General features: G+C 39.7%; 1 protein-coding gene across 2 annotated transcripts in view; it reads left to right on the forward strand.

The window, feature by feature from the left end:
* sema6a (sema domain, transmembrane domain (TM), and cytoplasmic domain, (semaphorin) 6A) overlaps positions 1 to 18,760 on the forward strand; it is a 134,883-nt gene extending 116,123 nt beyond the window's left edge. For both annotated transcript variants that reach the window (XM_042487873.1, XM_042487874.1), the window contains one exon: positions 15,952 to 18,760. In XM_042487873.1, the coding sequence (XP_042343807.1) occupies positions 15,952 to 17,111 (1,160 nt within the window). In that variant the 3' untranslated portion in view covers positions 17,112 to 18,760. The remainder of the gene's footprint in view (positions 1 to 15,951) is intronic.
* The last annotated feature ends 6,927 nt before the right edge of the window (positions 18,761 to 25,687 follow it).

Below are 25,687 nucleotides of genomic sequence, written 5' to 3' on the forward strand. Positions count from 1 at the left end.
GGTTTTTGTGCCTATACATAACAACACATTAACCACAGAATTGTTAAAACATAAAGTTTCAATATATAAGTCACATAAATGCAAATATAACGTATTCGTGGTTTTCAGAAACATACATGATTTTTATTGGTGACTGAGTTGTTTGAAGGTACTTCCAGAATTTTCCTAAAGACCCCTTCTATAACTTGAATGGAAAAAAATGTTAATTGCAGCCTTTAAAGATTTTTCAACACACCCAGATAGTTAAAAGAGTCTTTGAGGATGTTTAAAACACCTGCAGAACAGCAAAAAGTGTTGACAGGTATATTTACAATATCAGATACACAGTGATGTGACTCACACAAACTACAGCTAGCTAAAAACATACCGTCTCGCATAATTACAAACATTAGAAAAAGGTGGTTCATTCTGTCACAATACATACTCCAGTACCTCCTGTCTGTGGAATAAACAGAGGCAGCGACTGCAGTCGATGTCAGCTGGAAGCAGTAAGGCACCAGTGGGTAGATCCAAGCACAATGGTGGCAGAGACTTCAGACAGCATGCCTACAGCCAGCATCACAACATGCTGTCGCTCCCCTTGTTGCCTTTACCTGAGCAGGTGTAATATACCCTGAACCTCACAGGGAATTGTGAGGAATGCTAAACTTTCAAATTCATACATAACAAAAGCTTAAAGCTGTTTTACAATCATAAAAGCTCCGGGTGTATTTTTCTTATTGGGGGGGGGGTCCAAGCTCAGGTAACTGCAACAGGGCTTCACATTTCAGAACAATGCTTCCTGCTGTTTTTTCTGTATGATTATTATCATTATTATGATTTTTATAAGACACTTTTGCAGCTTGTTTCAGTATTTATCAGTTCTATTTCAATTCCAGCTCAACAGTCTTTTCTTTTTCCTTTTCTATATGCGAGTCGGTTCTGATGAGATTTGTTTAATTTTCTTGTGTTGGTTTCTTGTGAGCAGTTCTTGATATTTTGCATGGCTTGGTCTGAGATCGTGTTTTTTTTCTTTTGCTATTTATATATTTGCCTTTTTCCTGTCTTTGATTGCTTTGATGGTATTAAGCACAGTTTTGCCTCCATGCAGCTTAATGCTTTTCAGCATGGCAAATTGAGCACCACAGTCAACAGTATTCATTTCCCGCTCCACCCATCCTGCCTCCTCTTCCTTCCTGTCGCCCTTAGTATTACTGGCTTCAGGTGTCAACTGTACTGTGCAAACTTAGCAAACTGCGTAAGTGAAAGTGGAATTGGAATCAATATATGTGAAATGATTACAGAGTCAGGAACTAAGAAAATGACGATTTTTTTCCCCTGCATTTTAATGCCAGAGATAAATCCATGCAGCCCATTTTACAGGAGAAAAAACATTTAACCATACCATCAATCTCTCAAATTAAGTAAAAAAAAGTTTCTGCTTGAGTGAAAACGCATTAGCTCATATCCAAAGTCGTTTGCAAGCTTGTTTGTGATTTAAAAGAAATTACAATTACTCCCCAACTTTTTCATTTGCAGTTGAGACATTGTGGAATCTTATCTGCTAATGAATATTACAGTGCTGCCAATATGTATTAGCCCGACACCACCAGAGTAATTAGAAATGCTGCAAAGTGATGAGTATTCACACACTGATGGTATTTAGCACCCAACAGCATCATTATCCGGTATTCCAGTGGGACCATCGCAGTTGCCAGGTGGCCGCTTGTGTTTCACAGTACATTTGAGCTTGGTGTTTGTCTGTCTGTCTGTCCGTGCCTCATCTGTCTCTGTTATATTTTCTTCCACCCCTGTCAACGTACCATACACCTCTCCCCCTCTCCCCGCCTCCCTATTGCTCACCCCTGGCCCTCCCTTCAGCCCTGCCAGTTTCCACCATCTGCTGCCATTGTGATCAGTCTCCCTTCCACAGGACCTCTCATCTGACTGGGATGGCATGTTCCAAGGCTATACCTTACCTAGTGCAAATTAATTCCTGAAACCAATTTATGGAACCTCCTCCCCCAAACGCCCCTCCCCCCACCCCTGCCTCTCTCTGTCTCTCTTCCTCCTCCATCTCTGCACCTCCTCCTCCGTCTCTCCCCTTGTAGTCTGTCTCTTTTCCAACTGGAGTCATATCTCTTCCCCTGTCTGCAAGAATGAATCCTTGCCCTGCTTCCCCCCTCGCTCTCTCTCCTCTTTCTGCCTCTTTCTCTCCGTCAGGCTCAACTCTCCCCCCCTTACATTCACCCTCCCCCCTATCCGACCTGTAGCCACCGCTGTGTTGCTCCAATTTATGGGTTCATTACAGCAGCTATCCAGGGTAGAAGAAAAGGGGAGAGGTGGAAGAAAAGAGGAATGAAGAGAGACAACAGAGGAGAGACCTGGGAAATGAGGGAGGGGAGAAGGGAAGAGAGAGAAAAGGAATACACATGATAAAGATTTATTAAACATAACAGAACAATAATGTAGCAGTGAAGGTTATAAGTAAGGTAATACAGAGATAGGAGGGAAACAAACTGGCTGAAAGGCCAAATTGAACAATGGAAGGAAGGGGGATAAGAAAGGATATAAGATGGAGAAAGATATTGTAGCTGAGCAGAGCGAACAACAGTGTTTCTCTCTGTCCCTCTCAATCATTTGTTGTCAAACTGGGACACAAATGTAACCCTGAAACATCGCCGTCCTGTATTTATGTTTACCCAGCTAACTCAACTAATCTTGGCTGTAACAGTGTCTGGTGCAACTCTGTGTCCTAGAACATTTTATCAGGAAATGTATGTACTTTTTGCTCGCAATAGCAAATACACTGGAAAGGAAACACCAGGAGTAGTCTTTTTTATAACATAATGAAGATGTTGACTTGCAAATCAGAAAATGTTGAGCATAACAGTAAAACATTCCTTGGTGAGGTTTTGTTGCTCAGGTTTCAAGATGTGAGCCTCGGTCTCTGGTGTCAAGGCCCTGCACGTTGTACGCCCAAAATCCACCCCAAACACCTCCAAATGACTTGTATGTTGCATATATCCATCATAAACATAAAGTCTGCGCAATGTTGTATAAAGATGGAAGTCGTCCCTGTGGGTTCGGAGGGAGGGGTGGTGAATGGGTCCAACAAACACAGGACTTTAATCCAGGAGACCTGTGTTTGTGACCCAAAGTCAACATTGACCTCTTTTGAGAACAATCTATCGTAGCATGCTTGTATGCGTAGCATACTATGCTAATAACATATGTGAAGTGTGAGATCTGTCACATGACATATGTGACATTTTGTCAGTAAAAATGGTACTTGTTTAAAGTCAAACAATGTTTTTTTCTTCAAGTGGACACCAAAAACTGCAGTTCCTTGAATGGCCACTTGAGGTTGGCCCCGAGAGCAAGTTAAACCCTATAGAGCCCCTTGTTAAAATGCCCCCCTTTAAAGCAGTAATAAAAATGTTTACAGCGTGGTACAAAAAACAGTTTTGGTCTCTATAGCTAATCTTTCTGTTTATATCCTCATTTTATGAAGAATTACAGTTGCACATAATAAAAGACAGAGCACTTTAAGTGACAGGCTCCCTGCGAGGTGTCATGGTAGTCTATGATTCAGATGCATCCCTTTGTTCCTCCAACCTCTTCACCAAATCTGGTCACCTCTGGCTCCAAAAATCCAAGATGACACCGAAATGCCAAACTCAAAGCTTTACATTTATTTTACACAGTGTAGCCTATATGTTTTTTTCTACACCTAACCACCTAGTTTTGTAGCATAAATGCAACTGTTTCAAAATTTTTGTTGTTTAAGAAATGTGTTGTTTTGGAAGTCATGAGATACTGACCTATTTTGTTGTTTAAATATGATAGAGTGATAGAAAAAAAAGTTGACTGTGAAAATTGTCCAGCAATTACGCTTTTCACTCCAATGCAATTGTGAAAGAAAATGAGTGTTAAATTAGGGAGACATGGTTTTCTAGTGGGATGGTTTTGTTTTGTCATACTCATTCAGATACGCAGGAGGAGTATTCACAAGTGTCAGTTGCCTGAAGATGATGCTGTGGTCTTGATAAACAGAAACTTGTTTGTGAATTGAAGTCTTAGGAACTGCAATGATTTTTCTCTAACATCATGTTTCCAAAACATTTTGATGATATTTGCTATTTAGATGAGAGCTTCTGAAGTTTATTGAGAGGTATGATTCCCCTTCATGGATTTCATGGTAATACCAGCTGCCTGACAGCTGCTCTGCCCAGGTTATTTTCAGCTGCAGGCAGCTTTCTGACACCTGTGAGCCAAGGTGAGGCTGGTATTATAGAGCGAGAGTATGACCCCCGCTCACACTGGGATGATGCGCTATTTTTTTTCATGCCAAAAAGTCTTGATAGCCTTAGCATTTCACTTTACCTCAATTTCTGGAAGGCAGCTGGCAGGAGATTTCACCATCGTTATTGGGGGTGCCGTGTCAATCTGGAATGTTACCTGTAGTTATGGGGGGGGAAAAAAAAACTGTCAAATCTGTCCAATGCTAGCAGAGAAAATAGCATTTTTGTGCAGGCAAATTCTGTTTTTCTTACAATGCACAGGATGTTCCTAGAAGAGCATAGGATTGTAGGCTTGTCTTAGCTTTTCTGGCAAATGTGCAAACATATTTTGTGCTGTTGAAAAGCCCTAAACACCACAAAAGTCAACTAGTGTAGTTTGGAAAGGTCAGTTTAACCAGTGATTTATCCCCATTTTAGCTCTGCAAACTAAACCAAAACAAACAAACAAGTGCCAACATGAACAAGAGAGCATTTCGTAGCCATTTCTTTTAAAAACAGTCAGTATATAACTATCACACATTAACTTTCAGCATATTTCTTCTACCACTAGTGAGCAAAAAAAGGCCAGAAGAAGGATTTCTTGGTTGTCTGATTATGGAGACTTCTCTCCTTTCAAATTAGCTATCCTTGGAAATGAGCCGACAAGATTAGACGCTTTAGTTTAACATGAACTCTGCTCACTGTCAGATGATGCATTTGGCTGGGGAAGTTTTCCAGGAGCCTGTGAGGGGGAGCACATTGGGTAATTTAATGTTAGTAGTTTCATATATCCTTGCAGTAGAATGATAGGATTTAGGTTAATCCTATAAAAAAAAAGGCTGATAGGATTTAGGTTAAAAGTTGGTGAGGTGGTCCTTTAAGGCAGGGCGAGTGAGCACTGTAGCAAAGAGAAAAAAAAAAAAGTAATTGTTTAGTCATAATCCTACGACTCATATTCCTGTCATTGTAACACCTTCATTAGTGTATTAACAGCAGGATTTGTTTCTCACTGGCCAAAGATTGTGATAGGCCTTTGTGAGGCAGATGAATTCACTGTGGCTCATTGTGAATCATAATAGAAACAGTGGCCTGGATGTTTTCCCGACGTTACGCACTTCCTTTACTGACGTCAAGCTATAAGCCATAATTTCCTCCACTGATTAGCTTATTGTTCTCTTGCCTGCTTTTATTTTCTACACACATTTGCTGCTCACTTTTACATTTTAATGCTTTGATTATGCTTTTCAGCAAGACCACTTGCCATTGCTGGTCCACACAAAAGCTTTGCTTTGTCTTTTTGGCCATGTGAGACTGAATCTCATATCACGGCAGCTCATCCTTTTGTGCTTTTGAAGCTTGTCTAACCCACATTCAGCTGTCATTATTCTGCTTTGAACTGATTTTAAATGGTCACGTTCACGATGTCCATGAGTGAGTCTCTCATCAAATCGATACAAGCTGAGTCTTTGTTCTGTGGAGAGACGACATGGGATCTGTTTTATGCTAAAATATTTCTGAATGATAATTCCTGCATTTAAAACGGGATGAATTACAAAACATGTTGCTGGGAGATGTCAGAAGAGGTCAGAAGCTTGCCACACATTTTTAGCCATCATAGCGTGATGGGGGTTGCCACCTTCCTAACAGTGATTCATCATGACTGAGCACAAACAATAAGTTGTCCGCATGCACTTCTGTTACGTATACCTAGTAAAAGTAATGCACCACAATTTGCATATAAACCATGTAATCATGAGCCCGTAATTTATGCATATCCCACATAATCAGGAAGGCTGCGATTACATGATTGATGCACTGACAGGAGTAAAGAAGGACGTAGTATAAAGAACGTAACTCTGTGTAGGGAGGTAGGTTGGAGACCTGTTAGGCTTCAGCTATATTGTGTCTGAAGTCTACAAGCCCCCTAAAAACCGCACCCATGACCAGTACAAGACAAACCCACCAACACAAAGGTAGTCTGAACCCTGCAACAAGGCAATGTTGTAGTGAGTACATATGAGGCGTAGCAATAATCCACGTTATCTATTTACATTTTTCATTATATATGAAGCTCTAATTCTCCATAACGTAACCTAACAAGATCTTATGCATACCCCAACCTTAACGGCCTCTGTTTTAACCCAATACTTAAAAGCTTGCTAAACCCTAGCCAAGCTTTGTTTTTAAGGGATTCTGCTTCTGGACCAAGGAGTAGAGGGGGCTGATTGTCTATGGTGGGTGAGTCATGCAGCTTGTGAGTACTTGGCAGGTTGGGTGTAGATGGATCAAACAACACAGGACTTAACCCCCGGAGACTTCTGTATAGAACTGTGTGAAACCAAGTGAACTTTAAGTTATTTTAAGAGTCGTTGCTACCATGTGTCTTTTCCTAAACCAAATTCAAGGAACTTTATTTTCTTAAACTGTAACTTTACACTTGCATAATGTCTATTGTGGGGCAGCAATTGTCTAAATATATAATGAACTGTTATGTGAGGATACGTAGCTAATAGCTTCTTTGCATACTCATAAGGCGGTGCGCTGTCAAGATGGAGGGCAGGCAACTGCTGGCAAAAGCTACCAGTGCTGCACAAATGCCTATGATTGGTTTATAGCTGCTCCAATCCATCAAATTGGGAAAAAACAAGGGTTACTTTGAGCCCTGAAAAAAGTAGGAGGTAAATTAAAGGGTTCAAGTAGTCAAGAAAAAAAAAAAAAAAAGGAGCGTAACATCAGTAACACTAGGAGACCTGGAGGACAAGGTCATTTGACCTTTGCATATCTACACTGGGAAAGGTGGCTTTTGGCCTAATATTTTATGCTGAAATTTCTAACTAATGGGCCGCATTTGATGTCTTCGTAATGAGAAAAGCCTGGGTTCATCTAATCTTTCTATGTAGTCTCTTCCCTTTATATCTAATTCCCAAAATTAAATTAATATAGATTAATCACTTCCTGCCCTCCATCTTAATTTTGTACGTTTTAATAGTCGCGTGATTGCAAACAAGCTAATAAAAGGAGTTAACACTAAAGAAAAAAGCAAACATTTTTCCACATTTGCACTAAAGCTGTGTTTTCAGGAAGCTGCCTTTTTCAATATGTCAACAAGGGAGAGCAGTGAGATTCAGGAATAAATTGGATTAATTGTATTAGCTGCTTTATTCATGGGCAGCTCTTTTAACAAGTCTATTCCACATTAATACAAACAGCACCGGTGTCAATTTAAAGCATCAAACAGCTGATGAAAAGTGTTCCCGGGGACCTGTAATTCAGGTTGATTTCCTCTGAGTATTAAATACTACAGTTTGTATTCAGAGAGGTGGATAGGTTAGTACATCGGTGTTAATACCTGAGGTGCAGAATGATATAATTAGGCCTTTAATTATATCTTAACTGGCTTATCAGTATGCTGTGCACTGACTCTCGATTGTCTGATGAATGCTTTAATATTGAATAACACCATTAATGCGAGTGCTTCTTGAATGTAAACATACACAAGACTTAATGGGATAATATCCTAACTGGGGATTAAATAGAACTTAATGAATTGCTGTCATCATCTAAACAGTAATGTCCTTTTTCAAAAGATGACAACAAGCAAGTCCATGAAAGCTAATAAGAAATTTCTAAAGGTCTGGCTGCTGTTGAGGCGGAGTGAATGTGAGGCAGTTAACATTTTCTGCTCCTCTCCTACCTCCTTTTCTTCTGCTTCATTAGTTGTCAAAGTCCGCTGTTCTGCCTTTCAACAAGTGACACGTCAGTGAGTGCAGTTACGTCTGATTAAGATTTTTATCATTTAGCAGGCAGTGTCTTGCAGTCAGAGGTTAGAGCCCTCTCTGTAACCCCTCTGTGATGTTTAACTACCTTTGAAGTTTCCCCAACACCAACACAAAGACAAGCTCTGTGGGCCTAAGTCAGTTGGTGCTTCAGAAGAGATTAAACGAGTGTAAGGGCGCCTATGTGTGTCAGACCGACTGAGAGAGAGCATTCACGAGTTCCAGTCACAGCAGATTACAATGTTTCTGATTTACAAGTAAGTGTTGCCGACCCAGGCTGTTTTGACAGCGAGAAATATCTGAGATATGTGTTTAATATCTGAATGTTGAGGCCCGAGGCGGTGTGAAATTCAAATCAATTCAACTGCTGAGAGAAGTGTCGAACTGCAGGATGCCTTGCGATGCATTCTGGGGGCGAGGCAAGAGTTGAAACCAGACGATTTTAAGTCACTGTACAGTCAGAACCTCAACAAGATGAGACTAAAGCAGAAAATCCGTGGGTTTTAGCAACACTTTGATAGTTTTCAAGGTCACGCTATGAAAGTTTTGAAAAGTTTTGCCAAAATCACAAAACGGGGCCTTGGAAACATGAGCGGCGTAGCCACCTTGATTCAACACCCTGAAGTTCTGTGATTCGACAGAGGCAGCTCCCATGTCCTCTGTGGCTACTTACATTCTCTTTGATGTTAGGATGAGAAACAACTCCTCACATGAAAGATGGAAGTCCTCAAAGTTTCCTCTTTTTCTTTTCTTTTGTGTTTTACCCAAGGCCTCAGGCTAAGTACCCTCCGGAAATGAGTGTGTGAGACACGAGTGATGGATGGAAGGGCAGAAAAAGTGAGAAAAGAGTGAAAGGTTTCTTTATTTTTTAAAAAAAAGCAGACAGGAAGAACCATGCAGTGCAGGTTAAATGGGGCTTTAACCTCGACTCTCGGACCCAAATAGAAGACAAAGATCTCGCTCCACAGTTCGCCTGCTTCACCAGAATGGACATTGGTTTGCTGGTTTGGCTCTGCTCCCCTCTGTCTTTGTTATTCAATGTGAAATCCAAATCCCCGGTCGAAGGAGGTTAACCTTTAGCCGCGATAAATTCACTGTCATGAAAATTCATTACAGTTTTGACTCACTCTTTCAGCATGTAGACTGAGATATATGAATGTATTTACATTTAACAAGGGTTATGGAAAAAGGAGAGATTTGCCAAAGTATTTGTTTATGCCTGCACTTTCATTTTCTTACGTAAATGGTTTTTGGAGATTGTCAGGGCTGCTCACCTCAAGTGAAGCTGTATTCCTCTTCCTCTTTGTTTGCAAAAATGTTTTACCCGGTGGCTTTCAAATGCCACCCGTCACCACTGTCATCTCTGCCAAAGGATGATAACTCACAAAGACCACAAGGTTATAATTACAGGCTTCCCAGTTTCCACTGAATAGGACACTTGCCATATGGAGGCTAAACTGTGTGAGAGAAACAAGAGCAAAGTCAGAAATGTGATTCATTGTTTCTGTAAAGGAGAGAAGTAGCAGAAAGTGGGAAAAAAAAGATCTAAGTGCAGACAAAATGAAAGATAGCAGTGAGGAAACGTATCTCTCTCGCTCTCAGAAGTTACTGTACGAGATGGGAAGCAGATGTTTCATCAGACAGGCCGGCTGTTTGGTCACACCAGTCCGCAGCATAACACATGTCAACCGTTAATGCCTCACTGCAGATAGCACTCATCCCGTCTCACAGTATCTACACAGCAGGGCACGTCCCTGATAAGAAGCAATTTTGGCCAGAAGAGACGTTTCTCAACCTTTTGTTTAACATTAAATGAGTTATGGCTGAGCTGCATGTTGTCAGCACTCTATTAAAGAGAAAGGTGAAGTTTTGTTTTTGCAATCAGTGAGGAATGATCTGAACTGCTCGGTTTTTTTTTTATTCAAGTTGAGATTCAAGTCAAAGCAGAAACGCACTTGGTGCTTTATTTCAGCTAGAAAAACGTGATTTAAGTCCTGTCATGTGCAGTATGTCTGCAGTAAGCAAGGATTATGGATGTTAATTTAAGAGAGTCTGGATTTCAGTTCCATGAGAACAGATTAACATGTTGTCTCTGTGTCTGTGTTATGTCTTGCTGAGGAGACACAGAAAGAAGATATTCTCCAAGCGCGTCCTTGGTGACACAGATGAGCTGAAAAACCTAAACACGATTACCCAGCCCCTTCAGGATTTTACAGAATTATTGCAACTAACACTTCATTTTGTGGAATCTTCTTTGGGAAAATTACAGAGCAAATTGAAACACTTCTATGACAATCAGAAAGAAAAGTGATGTGACTCAGAAACAGAAAAAATCTGAAAGGAGAAAATTGCAACAATCTTTGTTGACTTTTTTTTTTTTTATTTCTGTGTTGTTCTTTACTTTGATTTTTGCAGCACATTCAGAGGATTTTTTAAATGTATTTGTCTTGTCAATATCCTGTGGGCAAACAAAACAAAAACATTCAATGTCATGTTCTCTGTTGTGTATTTACATACATTTCCATATCTGTAGTATCATTGGTCAATACAGTAGGTCACTTTTCAAAAATACAATTCACTTTTAAAAGTGACTTTGTTGATACGATCAGATATAAACAAGGTAGTCATGAAAATTTTTTTTTTTTTTTATATATATACAAATCAAAAATCAAAAACAGTCCTTGAAGGTCCACTGTGTAGGAATTAGGGGCACATATTGGAAGAAACTGAATATAATATTCCTAATGATGTTTTCATCAGTTCATAATGGCCTGACAATATTTAGGGCCTGAGCACCTATGGTGCAAAGACCCTCTTGGGATGCAAGGAATTATTATTATTTTTCTGCCAAATGAATCACATTTTTAGAGGTCTAAACATGCTCAAAAGCTCATGAAACTTGATCTTGAACTAATTTTTGGCGATTTCCGTCCTCATGCTTTTGCAAACTTGTTCTACTGGTTTAATCCAATTGACTTCAAATTCTGTATATCCAATCCTAACCCCTTGGTAATGAAAAGTCATCCAAGGTCCGCACAATACTTTTACAGTGTTCCCGTGGAACAGCGTAACATTTTTATGTTAGTGATGGTACTAGTGATAATGAGCTAAAGGGGACGTCACTAACCTAATATACTGAATACTGAATTTTCCCTGCCAAGAACTTAGCTGATTATGGGCCTGACTCATATATCAGTCCAATTTTCTACAGCTGTCACTAGTGATAATGAGCTAAAGGGAACATCACAAACATGTAACATGTTCAGAGGTTTGGCTCAGTGGGTTAAGCAGGTGGTTAATGTGTCTGAGGTTGTGGGTTCAAGTCTTATCTGGGACAGGTGATGTTTGACTTTTATGGAATAAATAAAATATCGGCTGATATAGCTCTCTGCTCTGCTGATATAAGTTATTGATGACGTACCTTGCAACTAACTCTTAAAACTGTTAAAAAACACACAATTGTCTCATAGTCTCCTGAATTTTCATATACTGAGTACTGAATTTTCCCTGCCAAGAACTTAGTTGATTATGGGCCTGACTGATATATCAATCCAGTTTTCTACAGATGTCACTGCTGATAATGAGCTAAACGGATCGTTACAAAGAGGCCATGTGTCCAGAGGTTTGGCTCAGTGGGTAAAGCAGGTGGTTAGTGTGCTTGAGGTTGTTGGTTCAAGTCTTATCTGGGACAGATATTTTATTCTATTTATGCCATAAAATATCATATGTCTGTAGATTCAGACAGTTTAAACACTAATTATGATATAGAAGAAATTAAGGCACGTAAAGTCAAGTGATATATCCCTTTGGCCGATGAATCACTTTAAGTCGTTCAGAAACAGGTAAAACCAGTATCGGTAGATGCGTCTGTCAAAATCAAGGAATATCGGCCTGATATCAGTCAAGTTTTTGACAGATGTCACTGCTGATACTGAATTTTGCATTTCAACACCATATGACCCTTATACCAGGAGGGCAGACAGATATATCAACCAATATTTTATTTTATTTATGCCTGAAATATCATTTGGCTGTAGATTCAGACAGTTTAGACACTGATTGTGATATTGCAGAACAAATTAAGGCACGTAAAGTTGAGTGATGTATCGTTTTGGCCAATAAATCAGGTGAGGTGGTCCCGGAACAAGTAAAACCAGTATCGGCAGATGCGTCTGTCAAAATCAAGGAAAATCGGCTGGACTCATATATCAGTCTAGTTTTAGACAGACATCACTGCCAATACTGAATTTTGCATTTCAACACCATATGACCCTTATACCAGCAGAGCAGACGGATAGATCAACTGATATTTTATTTTATTTATGCCGTAAAATATAATTTGTCCATAGATTCATACAGTTTAGACACTGATTGTGATATTGCACAACAAATTAAGGCATGTAAAGCTTAGTGATATATTGTTTTGGCCGGTAAATCAGGTAAAGTGATCCTGAAACAGGTAAAACCAGTATCGGCAGATGCGTCTGTCGAAATCAAGGAATATTGGCCTGAATCATATATCAGTCGAGTTTTCGACTGATATATGACAATACTGAATTTTGCATTTCAACACCATATGACCTTTATATCAGAGGAGCAGACAGATATATCAGTCGATATTTTATTTTGAGTACTATACTCAAACTTCCTTTCTCTCAACTCAACTTCCTGTCTGTCAACTTCTCTTGTTGTAACTTGACTAACCTTCCTGTTACTCAACCCAACTTCATGTTTCTCACCTCAACTTCCTGTCTCTGGACTGTCCTTCCTGTCTCATAACCCAACTGCATGTATTTGTTGTTCCCTTTAGCTCTGTGTTTGCTTTGAGTTTAGCTCAGTCTCCAAAATTCACCTGTCCCAGATAAGACTTGAACCAGCAACCTCAGGCACATTAACCACCTGCTTTACCCACTGAGCCAAACCTCCAGACATGTCATTGGTTCTCGACATTCGCTTCAGCTCAGTATCGCCAGTGACGTCTGTCAAAAACTGGACTGATATATGAGTCAGGAACATGAACATGAACATCAACTAAGTTCTTGGTACAATGAGACAACTGTGTGTTTTTTAACTGTTTTAAGTGTTCATTGCAAGATATGTCACTGATAACTTGTATCAGCAGAGCAGAGAGATATATCGGCTGATATTTTATTTATTCCATAAAAGTCAAATGTCACCTGTCCCAGATAAGACTTGAACCAGCAACCTCAGGCACACTAACCACCTGATTTACCCACTGAGCCAAACCTCCTGACATTTAACCTGTTTTTGACCTTCTTTTGAACTTAAACTTGCATTCTCACAGTTTATGAGTAAGTGTTTTGATAGGTCAAGCCAATGCATCTGACACTTCACCTGTGTTTTACCTTGAATATAGCTCTTTGCTTTGGACAACTGAAGTCACTTGTCCTGGGTTAGGTTCGAATTAATGATCTCATAGTCTGCAGACAACCCCTTTCACCAACTGAGATAAACCTTCAGACTTTTGACTTTGTTTTAAGTTGCGCTTCAGACTCTTCTCTGGGGAACGGCCTATAAAACTTTCCTGCCCTGGATATGGTTCAAACTCAACATTCCAAATAGGGTTTTTGTTTAAATGTTATTAATTAATTAATTTACATTAAATTTTCATGGTTTGGTCTACAAATGATGTACACCAAGATTACGTGGAATTTATGGGCCCTTCAGTGCCACTGGAGTGCCACTGGAAGTAAAACATCATATGAAATTTTTCACTCCAGGGTCCATGATAAATAAGTAAATAAAGTTTAACTGATGCCCTTAGGGTTTGGGTTGGGGTTGGAGTTGCAAGAGAGAGAGAGAGCAAAAAGTGAACATCCAACATTCAACATACCAGTGATCTGCACATATGCGTGATATCATCAGATGTTCATTAGCATGTTTGATGTGTTTACATTCACATGCCTTACAACAGTGGAGCAACTTGAAACACTGTTTTCAGGTGTTTCATTTGTGCTTGCCATAGTGTGATAACTCAGACACCAATTCACTTTTTGTGCTGACCTCAGTTTTAATGGCAAATGCTAAAGCTCATTTATGGGCAGAACTTGTACTTGGGAACTTTGGTTCCACATTTTGTGTATCAGTCTACACACTGTGACCGGTTTGGCACAAATGCACAAAAGATAACAGCTCTAATTATTTGTGATCAAAATAAATGTTGCTAAATTATTAGCGAGCCACATAGATTTATAATTTTACTGCTTTCATGGGAGTTTGGACTCCTCCTGGCTCCCACATAACTCAAACCCTGGCTTCTTGGACATGATGTGACATATGAAACCCTGGCTGTTTGAATTTGGCTGTTGAGGCTGTTGACACTGTTGTTAGTATGCTGCAATTCCAATGCAGAAATACTCAGTCTTGGCGTTAACTGCTTATTTGGCTCATGACATGTCTTGTAGCATTCAAAAAACGCCATATGGACATGTTAACAAGGTTAAAAACTTGATTTTCACTGTGAAGGCTTCTTTTAGAAGTGAAACAAATCTACGATACAGTCATAGCTATTTTCATCTATTCTTGCCACCTTTTATGTAAATTCCTAGTAAATGAAAAATGATTTCTGAAAGCTGTTATACAAATCATATCACCCACATAGTGCTTATTTTAAGAGCATAAATTCACTGTAAACACACCTCCTCTGTAGAGCAGACACACATAATGGCATAATGGTTTGTATGAAGTTGAATTACATTCATACATATAAATATCAGGTTATTGTCTTTAGTTATATTACTCAGAGCGTCCATATTTTTGCATTTTTAACATGGTTTTATGATCTTGGAGTATTACAGAAACCTTTTACATGTTTTGTATGTGCTGTACAGTGAATAATATATATAACATGATATGAGTCCACACGTGTAACTGAGTCACGTTATCAAGACCAGCGGTGCACTATGGGAGCTTTTTATGTGATAGAGCCCACCTGCCTAATCCTCTGTCTCTGGTAACTGATCTGTGTTGGCCACAGGTCATGTGTGAACGCATTATAAATCTCTCTGCTGTGGACTGGTGTGTTTAACCCAAGGAACAGAGCGCTGCATTAGATGTCTACATTCATCAACAGGCTGGAGGTTATCATCTGTGTGTGTGTGTGTGTGTGTGTGTGTGTGTGTGTGTGTGTGTGTGTGTGTGGGAGGTGCACATGTCCACACTTGTGTGTATGCGTGCGCGGATTGTTGTTGACCCCATTTTATTACTCACAACCTGCTGCTCCCACTCTCCCACCGCTAGAGTACTTCATAGCTGCTTTTATTGAATTATCTTTTATTTGGCCGTATCGGAGCGCTTCTTTGCCAGTCTTTGAAAGTGGCGCTTTCATAAGACACTGATGACACAGCTCATTGGATTTAGTGCCTAATCAGAGGCTTTTTAATGCATTCTCTGTGATTCATGAGATTGGATCCAAGATTTATGAAAAGTCTCCCATTTGCATCTCTGAGAAGAAAGGGTTTGGGTATTTCAGCTCCTTTATCTGTGCTCATATCTTTTTTCATTTCAGCAGAGGGTTTTATCTAGGATTTAAAATGTGAATCATAATCAGCCCTCCAAAACACATTTTCAGTCTAAGATTGGATTTTCGGGAAATATTGAATGTTGCTACTTCGAGCTTCCATTTGTGCCCATATTGAAAAGGTGTTCCTCGTGATGGGATAAACCCAGCTTCATTTGCATGTATTTCATGAAATGATTTAAATCTTTTTATCCAGAAAATGTCTTCTGATTATTGTAATTCAATATCTCTTTCTATTTTTTAGGTAGTCTAATAATAGGCATCTCTCCCAACAGCTATATTTTTTATTAGAAACAAGTTCCCACAACACAGACAGCATCATCATCTTCTACTAGTCTGCCAGACTGAATGTCATCTTCATGTCTCTCTACAGGTGTGATCCGTGAAAGCTACCAAAAGGGTCGAGACCAGCTTGTTCCCGTGACCTTGTTGGCAATCGCTGTCATCCTTGCTTTTGCCATGGGCGCCATCTTCTCAGGCATCATTGTCTATTGTGTCTGTGACCACCGGCGGCGAGACATAGACCTGACAGGCCGCAAGGAAAAGGACAGCCACCACCTCCACTCCCGCCGGGGCTCCATGAACAGTGTGACCAAGCTGACCGGTCTGTTTGAGACACAGGCCAAAGATGGCCGCCCAGAGGCGATCCTCACCCCTTTGATGCACAATGGGAGACTGACACCGAATGGGAAGATGCTGATAAAAGCAGACCAGCACCACCTGGACCTTGCTGCTCTGCCAACACCTGAATCCACTCCTATGCAGCCACGTCGGAAGCCAAGCCGGGGCAGCCGGGAGTGGGAGAGGAACCAGAATCTCATCAATGCTTGCACCAAGGACATGCCACCAATGGGCTCTCCTGTTATCTCTACAGATCTACCCCTGAGGGCCTCACCAGGGCACATTCCCAGCGTGGTAGTCTTGCCGCTGCCACAGCATCAGCACCAGCTCCAGCCTCATCTGCAGCAGCACCAGCAGTCTTACCAGCACGAGTACGTGGAGCAGCCTCATCATAGTGACCTCAGCATGGGTCACAGTGTCATGGACGACCAGGGGGCCACCCTGGAGTACAAGACAGTCAAGAGCCCCTGTCACAATCTCAACATGGTGGATCCAGATGGGGTGTTGCCGCCACGTGTGCCCCAACGAGAGGCGTCTCTCACTATCCCTCCGGCTGTCCCACAGATGGGCAAACGTCTGGAGGTCCACTCGTCAGTCTACGGGCTCCGGAAAGGATCGGCATCTGGTGCTTCAGGATCCTCCGTCCTCAAGAAGCACAACACCAACTCATCTAACTCCTCCCATTTGGCGAGACATCACAGCTTCAGAGTGGAGACACCGCCCCCTGCACCTCAGAGGGTGGACTCCATACAAATGACAGCACAGGGCATATCTCTGTCACGGCAGCCTGGAATGAGCTCCTACGGTTCACTGCCTCGAACGGGCATCAAATATCTCAAGCCTGATGTCCCCCCTAAACCCTCCGTAGTCTCACTCTCAACAAAAGTCAAGTCCAGTGACTCGTGTACATAGTCAGCTAGTTAGCCAGTCAGTCCAATGTGAACAGACAGTAGTGAAAGGTTTTTTTCTGAAAGGGAGAAAAAACAGGGAATACTGTACAACTTGCATCTCCTCTTAGTGTCTTTTCGTTTGTTTGTTTTGGTGTACAGTACAGTGAAAAATGCAACACCGTTTTGGTTTTTTTTAAAAAAAGAAAACACTTTCTTTTTATATAAATATGTAAATATTCTACAAATGGTTGTCGTCATTTGTTGCCGTCATGGAGCTCACGCTCTGGCTGGCACCCAGTTCCTCTGTAAACACACATGGGAACATGTGCTACTGAAACAGAAGATGCTTTGTCCTGAATATTTCATCCAACGGCGCCCTGTAGCATCCAAGACATCAGCCCTCTTGTTTGTGGTGTCTTTGGCCAACGGGACTCGACTTGATACTTCATCACGCTGGTAAAAAAGCACACAAGGAGACAGCACCGGGGGTTTGGAGAATAATCGTTGTACAGTACCTTGCGGACTGGGAAATCTGAGCGAGGAAGCACTCAGAGAGCTCAGACTGAAAGGACAGACGGCTGATCTGAGTTCTGTCAGAAACTGTGAAAAAGCCTCTCAGTGTTACAGCAATCAAGTCCCGCCTGGGTTTGACGGAAAGCCTTGGAAAGAGGAATCTTCTACTGTACTGAATAACACATGACTGTTAATACTAATAGCTTGTTGTATTTATTTTTATTAAGTGCTTTTGAAAAAAAGAGACTGACTTTCTAGGCTCAGAGAGGGAGAGGGAGGACAGAGAAGAGATCTTTTAATATTAATTAATCAAGTGTGAGGAAAAAAAAAACGTATTTAAAGTCATTAAACTGGAGCCCGTAGAACTTTCTTGATGAATAAAGGTCCAATAGGTCTTACTGTGCGCTCAGTGGGACCCGCAGCTTGAGATATATGTGACCTCTGGGAAGAGGAGGAGATATTTATTTAAACTGTGCCAGACAGGGACTTTAACCTTCATAGACCAGACTTTCCATTGTTTTAGACCAATCATAAAAAAGACTTCCTGAATCTTTCCCTTTCACTCCTCCAATGAGCATCCCCCCCTCCCTTTCCCTTGCCCCTAATCAGCACTGTGGTTATGTGTGAGTCAGTAACATTTGTCCTGATTGGTTGCTGGCTTACCGGTGCCATCAAAGCTCACTGTTGCATGTTGCAAAATATAAGAGAAGCAGCTGCAGCAACAGTACGGGAATCTACACATAAATGAAAAGAAGCTGTAAGTGACGCTGCAAGTAAACGGAGCGATACGCCTCCATCTGGTAACGTTTTCTAGCAGCGCCACGCAGACGAGCAGGTGAAAAAGGAAAACTACAAAAACATCTGTATTGCCTGCTTCTTTTTTCCACATGTAAATTTGTGCCTTACACCCTAAAGTAGTGACAATTTTTTCTTTAATAGCTGTTAACTTTGTCTCCTTGTAGTATTTTTTTTTATTTTTTCTTACGTCATGATATTTCCCTGGTTTGATAAAAATGCAATTAAAGAATGTAGGTGTTATTGTTGTAATTCTGGTCCCTAGACATAACACACTTACAGTCCAGCGGGAGGAGAGGAAAGGAGGGTTTCCCTTTCTTCTTTCTCTCTTGCTCTCTCTCTCTCACACACACACACACACACACACACACACACACACACATACACAAGCACACACACATACACACTCATATTTGTGGTTCATTTCTGATTGTGCCATTAATGCGCTTAATTAAAGCAACCCTTTTTGTTGTGCTGGCAGTGTCGATGAAGACGTTGTGAGTGTTTTTGATTTTATATTTTATACAATTTAAAGTCCTGGTATTGTTTTTACTTTATTTGCTGTCTGTTGGTTTGGAGTGATGATTGATTGACTGATTAACTGAACAATTAACATTTGTTACTTGAGAAGGCCAGTGTATGGGTATCTTTCTGGTGCACTGCAATAATAATGCAACACTAGCAACAAACAGTGTTGGATACACATAAGCATTCAGAGGTGCACTAAGGCACCTCGAGGCTTCTTGTGTACATCATCACACTCAGATGTTAGGCGGTTGCATAAACAGGCTGGTTCCTGTAAAAGAAAGTTGACATTTTAAAACAACAATTTTAAAAAAGTACCTTATTTAACCCCATTTTTGTAAGAGAAAACCGTTTTTATTTTGCTTCACTAACTCTCCTTATCAAAGCCTTATGGATGGCTGAGAGTTCAACTAATCTGACCTTTTCACTTCCTTGTTACTTGAGGATTTTTATTGATCACCCCCCCCCCCCAACACTTAAATCAACAGAGCACTCCCTTAGTGTTGTATGTGTAGATAGGTAAAAGATTTCTTGATATCAAGCAATTTTCTGTTTTTCAAACGGAGGAAAGCCAACTATGTCTCAATCCACAGCTGATGTGAGAAGGACCATGTAGGATCTGTGACCTGACTAATGTGTACATAGACGCTTGCAGGTTTTGGTTGCAAATGACAGGGTCATTGGCAACAGATTAGGTCAAAGCAGGAGTCAGGAGGAGAGTACCCCTTCAGAAACATGGTTTGGGGTCAGCTATACAACAGTTATCCTCGTGTTTACTTAAAGGAGCAGCGTGAAGGATTTAGGATATTGGCAGCAATGGAATACAATATACAGTAATAAGTATGTTTTCTTTAGTGTATAATCATCCAAAAAGCGGGACCTCATCCATGGTATCTGCCAGTCGACCACTGTTGTTAACTTTCCCTCTGCGCCTAACCAAACAGCATTGGAAAATTACAGTTGTTTAATGTAAAACTGCTTAATTCAGTGTTTTTACTGGTTTTAATCACCAGGTTTGTTTGTTTTGCAGAGAAAGAGACGTTTCGGCTCCCAGTAAAAACCTCCTGAACATCTCGAGCCTAAGTTATCAGAGAAAAAAGGTGAGCACATGTTATCAGGTGCTGGTCAAGCAGCCTGTCTCCGACATGCCAAACAGCATTGGAGAAATATTGTTTTGTAATGATAACTCTGCTTTTTTCAGTGTTTTTACTGGTTTTAATCATAGGGTCTGTTTATTTTGGAGAGCAGGAAACCACAGATTATTCAGCTTCTGGTAAAAATCTCCTTAACAATATACACCGAAGGAATGCTAACCGAGAGTTCTTGCTTGGCAAGAAGTTTCAGCTGGTTGTAATCTGTAGTCCTCACTGCCAGATGCCACTAAATCCTACACACTGCTCCTTTAAAGCTGTGATCTTAAAAATGCAAATGATCCATCTTTAGTATGACAAGTCATGTCAACTCGGCACCGCCACTGCATTGTAGACTGGTTACTGAGCTCCACAAGGTGGTATTTAACACCCTCAATTGTTTTGAGGAGTGCATGACCCAGCAGCTTTCCAAGGCATGGAATAATGCTGATCAATGACTAAATACTTCTTGTCCTGAAATGTTCAGAAGTGGCAGCTCTCACCTCGGAGAATTGCTCAAATAAAACGTGAACAAGAAAATCAAGGTCTGTGGAGGTCAGAAGGTCAAATGTTTACATCCCGTGTAGACGACTAAATTTAGCTGCTGGTGCATTTAGGATTCTGTAACATCAAGTGTTTGATGTTAGTGGGGTTTGAACATTTTAAATGACTGGACTGGGTTTGACTGTGAAGGCTGCTGTGGATAGTGAGGTTCTTTGGTGTGTGCCTTTTTTGTCTTTCACCCTTGTTATAACACACTGCTATTAGATGCAAATCGACTCTCTTCTCAACCTTTTGAACTTTGTAAGCTTGTAAGATATTGTGACGTCACAACGTTTTTTGCCCTACTCTCTCCACTTCCTTAACATCTGATTCACAGCTTAATGTATGTTGTAAAGAAAAAAAAACCTCTTTAATTTAATGCAAAATGTAATTAAAAAAAAAAGAAAATAAAATTCTTGTCATGAAGACTGTGATACACCCTTGACTTTTTCCACTTGTTTCTCTGCCTGAGGTGGTTATATTTATTCTAGAAATAGCTTTAATTGTTGAATTTTGAGCAACGCTGTTTTGGGAAAACAAGTTTTACACAGGATTTGAAGGTCCTTTCAATTGGGAATCCATTTTCAGGAAGATATTGTACTTGTGACCTCAAGTACACTATCCTTCTTTGCTTGTAAAACCTCCCCCAACCCCTCAAGGTCCGAGAAACTTTTCTCAGAATAAGATTCTGAGTCTGATACAAAGCATGTTTATGTGGATGAAAGTACTTTAAACTGAGATGAAAGTGATTTCTTCAACTTTACATCTAATAAGTGAAAATACAACTAGGTTATGAGGGGAAGATATCTCTATTGTGCTATTGATCTTGTCGGTTAAATGAAGCAAACAATTTGATCGAGATTGGGGGCAGCTTTCTGTAGGCCAAGTGATACAGGAGGCATTGGAACACCTTTTAAACTACAATACATAATTGTCCACAGAGGCATTAGGAGAAGTGTAGTGAAGGTTTGGGGCAATCCATTTAATTCCGTATAGGAAATCAATACACTATTCTGAAGTAAACTGCAAGACAAAGGATGTGAAGTTTCTAGCAGATGGATTAATATGGGTCACCATAATACCAAAAGTCACTTCATTTTGAAGTTGCGAAGGTGATACTGAACAAATTACACTTGCCATGTCAAAGCATCTTTGTCTGTCTTATATTGAAATGCTATGACTGGACGTCTTTGTCAAACACAGATCTTTAAAAGAAATATCATCGTCTGCAGACCATCAGTGCTGACTAACACTGACCAGAACAGCTTCTGTATCAAATGAAGATCTCCAGTTTCATACATTAGCACATCCTTGGTATCACTGTCTCAGTAAATGTGGTTTTGGCAGGTAGTTTGATTACTCAAGCTTTGATCTATGAGGTGAATCACAAGTTACAAGCGTTGGTACAAGTCAGCATGGAGATCAGATAACCAGGATGTGGTGCAGCTAATGAGGCCTGTCGCTGCCTTCACAATGCCGCATTGTGTGGCCTCTATTCAGGCAGTGTGTGTTGTTGTACAACTCAGAGATCAAGATTCAGATATTCACCACCAAATCACTGCTAACATGACAACAGCACAATCACATCCAGTGGTGACTAGTGTGAGCTGGTTATATCATAGTTAATCACTGTGGCTTTGTGACCTCAAAAGTCAGTGTGTAAGGGGTCATATCAGGTGATTAAGACTATAGATTTTAAACTCAATACACATGAAAAATATTGAGTATTACTCCTCAACAAAAAATTCCCCAAAACCCCAAAACATGTTTGTTTGAAAGAAATAATAGTGGGTTATGAGGAGAAAAAAAACATATTTTTTGATAAAACCTTATACAAAATCATGTTGAAAAACTTAAAAAAAACCATCAAATTATTACGGTGGCTGACAAGGGCAAATGCGCTGCATATAGAGAAACAAGTGGCAAATGATGAAACTCGCTCATTTGTTTCTTCCACAGTCATTCGTGGGTCTTTACTTCACATGCTGGAAAATTATGTTTTCGGACAATTCGTCAACATGCTTAATCATGGCGTCTTTGGCCTTTTATGCGACATTGTATGCTATGACACAACTCTACAAGCTATAAGAGGTCGTTTTCAGACATTTTTTGGCTTTGTAGACTGTTTTTGGATATTTTTTTCAACACTGTATACCATTACATGCCTCTACATGTCAAATGAAGTGGTTTTCAGCTGTTTTTTGGACATGTCAAATTTTGACATTTTCGCCCTTACTATAGCCTTGCTTTTTTTGGTCATTTTATCAACGTGCTATTTTTTGGCTTTTTTGGTCTGTTTTTGGACGTTTCTTCAACACTGTATAACATAACATGCCTCTAAGTGTCAAATGAAGTGGTTTTCAGCTGTTTTTTGGACATGTCAAATTTTGACATTTTCGCCCTTACTATAGCCTTGCTTTTTTTGGTCATTTTATCAACGTGCTATTTTTTGGCTTTTTTGGTCTGTTTTTGGACGTTTCTTCAACACTGTATAACATAACATGCCTCTAAGTGTCAAATGAAGTGGTTTTCAGCTGTTTTTTGGACATGTCAAATTTTGACATTTTCGCCCTTACTATAGCCTTGCTTTTTTTGGTCATTTTATCAACGTGCTATTTTTTGGCTTTTTTGGTCTGTTTTTGGACGTTTCTTCAACACTGTATAACATAACATGCCTCTAAGTGTCAAATGAAGTGGTTTTCAGCTGTTTTTTGGACATGTCAAATTTTGACATTTTCGCCCTTACTATAGCCTTGCTTTTTTTGGTCATTTTATCAACGTGCTATTTTTTGGCTTTTTTGGTCTGTTTTTGGACGTTTCTTCAACACTGTATAACATAACATGCCTCTAAGTGTCAAATGAAGTGGTTTTCAGCTGTTTTTTGGACATGTCAAATTTTGACATTTTCGCCCTTACTATAGCCTTGCTTTTTTTGGTCATTTTATCAACGTGCTATTTTTTGGCTTTTTTGGTCTGTTTTTGGACGTTTCTTCAACACTGTATAACATAACATGCCTCTAAGTGTCAAATGAAGTGGTTTTCAGCTGTTTTTTGGACATGTCAAATTTTGACATTTTCGCCCTTACTATAGCCTTGCTTTTTTTGGTCATTTTATCAACGTGCTATTTTTTGGCTTTTTTGGTCTGTTTTTGGACGTTTCTTCAACACTGTATAACATAACATGCCTCTAAGTGTCAAATGAAGTGGTTTTCAGCTGTTTTTTGGACATGTCAAATTTTGACATTTTCGCCCTTACTATAGCCTTGCTTTTTTTGGTCATTTTATCAACGTGCTATTTTTTGGCTTTTTTGGTCTGTTTTTGGACGTTTCTTCAACACTGTATAACATAACATGCCTCTAAGTGTCAAATGAAGTGGTTTTCAGCTGTTTTTTGGACATGTCAAATTTTGACATTTTCGCCCTTACTATAGCCTTGCTTTTTTTGGTCATTTTATCAACGTGCTATTTTTTGGCTTTTTTGGTCTGTTTTTGGACGTTTCTTCAACACTGTATAACATAACATGCCTCTAAGTGTCAAATGAAGTGGTTTTCAGCTGTTTTTTGGACATGTCAAATTTTGACATTTTCGCCCTTACTATAGCCTTGCTTTTTTTGGTCATTTTATCAACGTGCTATTTTTTGGCTTTTTTGGTCTGTTTTTGGACGTTTCTTCAACACTGTATAACATAACATGCCTCTAAGTGTCAAATGAAGTGGTTTTCAGCTGTTTTTTGGACATGTCAAATTTTGACATTTTCGCCCTTACTATAGCCTTGCTTTTTTTGGTCATTTTATCAACGTGCTATTTTTTGGCTTTTTTGGTCTGTTTTTGGACGTTTCTTCAACACTGTATAACATAACATGCCTCTAAGTGTCAAATGAAGTGGTTTTCAGCTGTTTTTTGGACATGTCAAATTTTGACATTTTCGCCCTTACTATAGCCTTGCTTTTTTTGGTCATTTTATCAACGTGCTATTTTTTGGCTTTTTTGGTCTGTTTTTGGACGTTTCTTCAACACTGTATAACATAACATGCCTCTAAGTGTCAAATGAAGTGGTTTTCAGCTGTTTTTTGGACATGTCAAATTTTGACATTTTCGCCCTTACTATAGCCTTGCTTTTTTTGGTCATTTTATCAACGTGCTATTTTTTGGCTTTTTTGGTCTGTTTTTGGACGTTTCTTCAACACTGTATAACATAACATGCCTCTAAGTGTCAAATGAAGTGGTTTTCAGCTGTTTTTTGGACATGTCAAATTTTGACATTTTCGCCCTTACTATAGCCTTGCTTTTTTTGGTCATTTTATCAACGTGCTATTTTTTGGCTTTTTTGGTCTGTTTTTGGACGTTTCTTCAACACTGTATAACATAACATGCCTCTAAGTGTCAAATGAAGTGGTTTTCAGCTGTTTTTTGGACATGTCAAATTTTGACATTTTCGCCCTTACTATAGCCTTGCTTTTTTTGGTCATTTTATCAACGTGCTATTTTTTGGCTTTTTTGGTCTGTTTTTGGACGTTTCTTCAACACTGTATAACATAACATGCCTCTAAGTGTCAAATGAAGTGGTTTTCAGCTGTTTTTTGGACATGTCAAATTTTGACATTTTCGCCCTTACTATAGCCTTGCTTTTTTTGGTCATTTTATCAACGTGCTATTTTTTGGCTTTTTTGGTCTGTTTTTGGACGTTTCTTCAACACTGTATAACATAACATGCCTCTAAGTGTCAAATGAAGTGGTTTTCAGCTGTTTTTTGGACATGTCAAATTTTGACATTTTCGCCCTTACTATAGCCTTGCTTTTTTTGGTCATTTTATCAACGTGCTATTTTTTGGCTTTTTTGGTCTGTTTTTGGACGTTTCTTCAACACTGTATAACATAACATGCCTCTAAGTGTCAAATGAAGTGGTTTTCAGCTGTTTTTTGGACATGTCAAATTTTGACATTTTCGCCCTTACTATAGCCTTGCTTTTTTTGGTCATTTTATCAACGTGCTATTTTTTGGCTTTTTTGGTCTGTTTTTGGACGTTTCTTCAACACTGTATAACATAACATGCCTCTAAGTGTCAAATGAAGTGGTTTTCAGCTGTTTTT

Source organism: Plectropomus leopardus, chromosome 6, assembly GCF_008729295.1.
Source record: "Plectropomus leopardus isolate mb chromosome 6, YSFRI_Pleo_2.0, whole genome shotgun sequence".
Taxonomy (NCBI): domain Eukaryota; kingdom Metazoa; phylum Chordata; class Actinopteri; order Perciformes; family Serranidae; genus Plectropomus; species Plectropomus leopardus.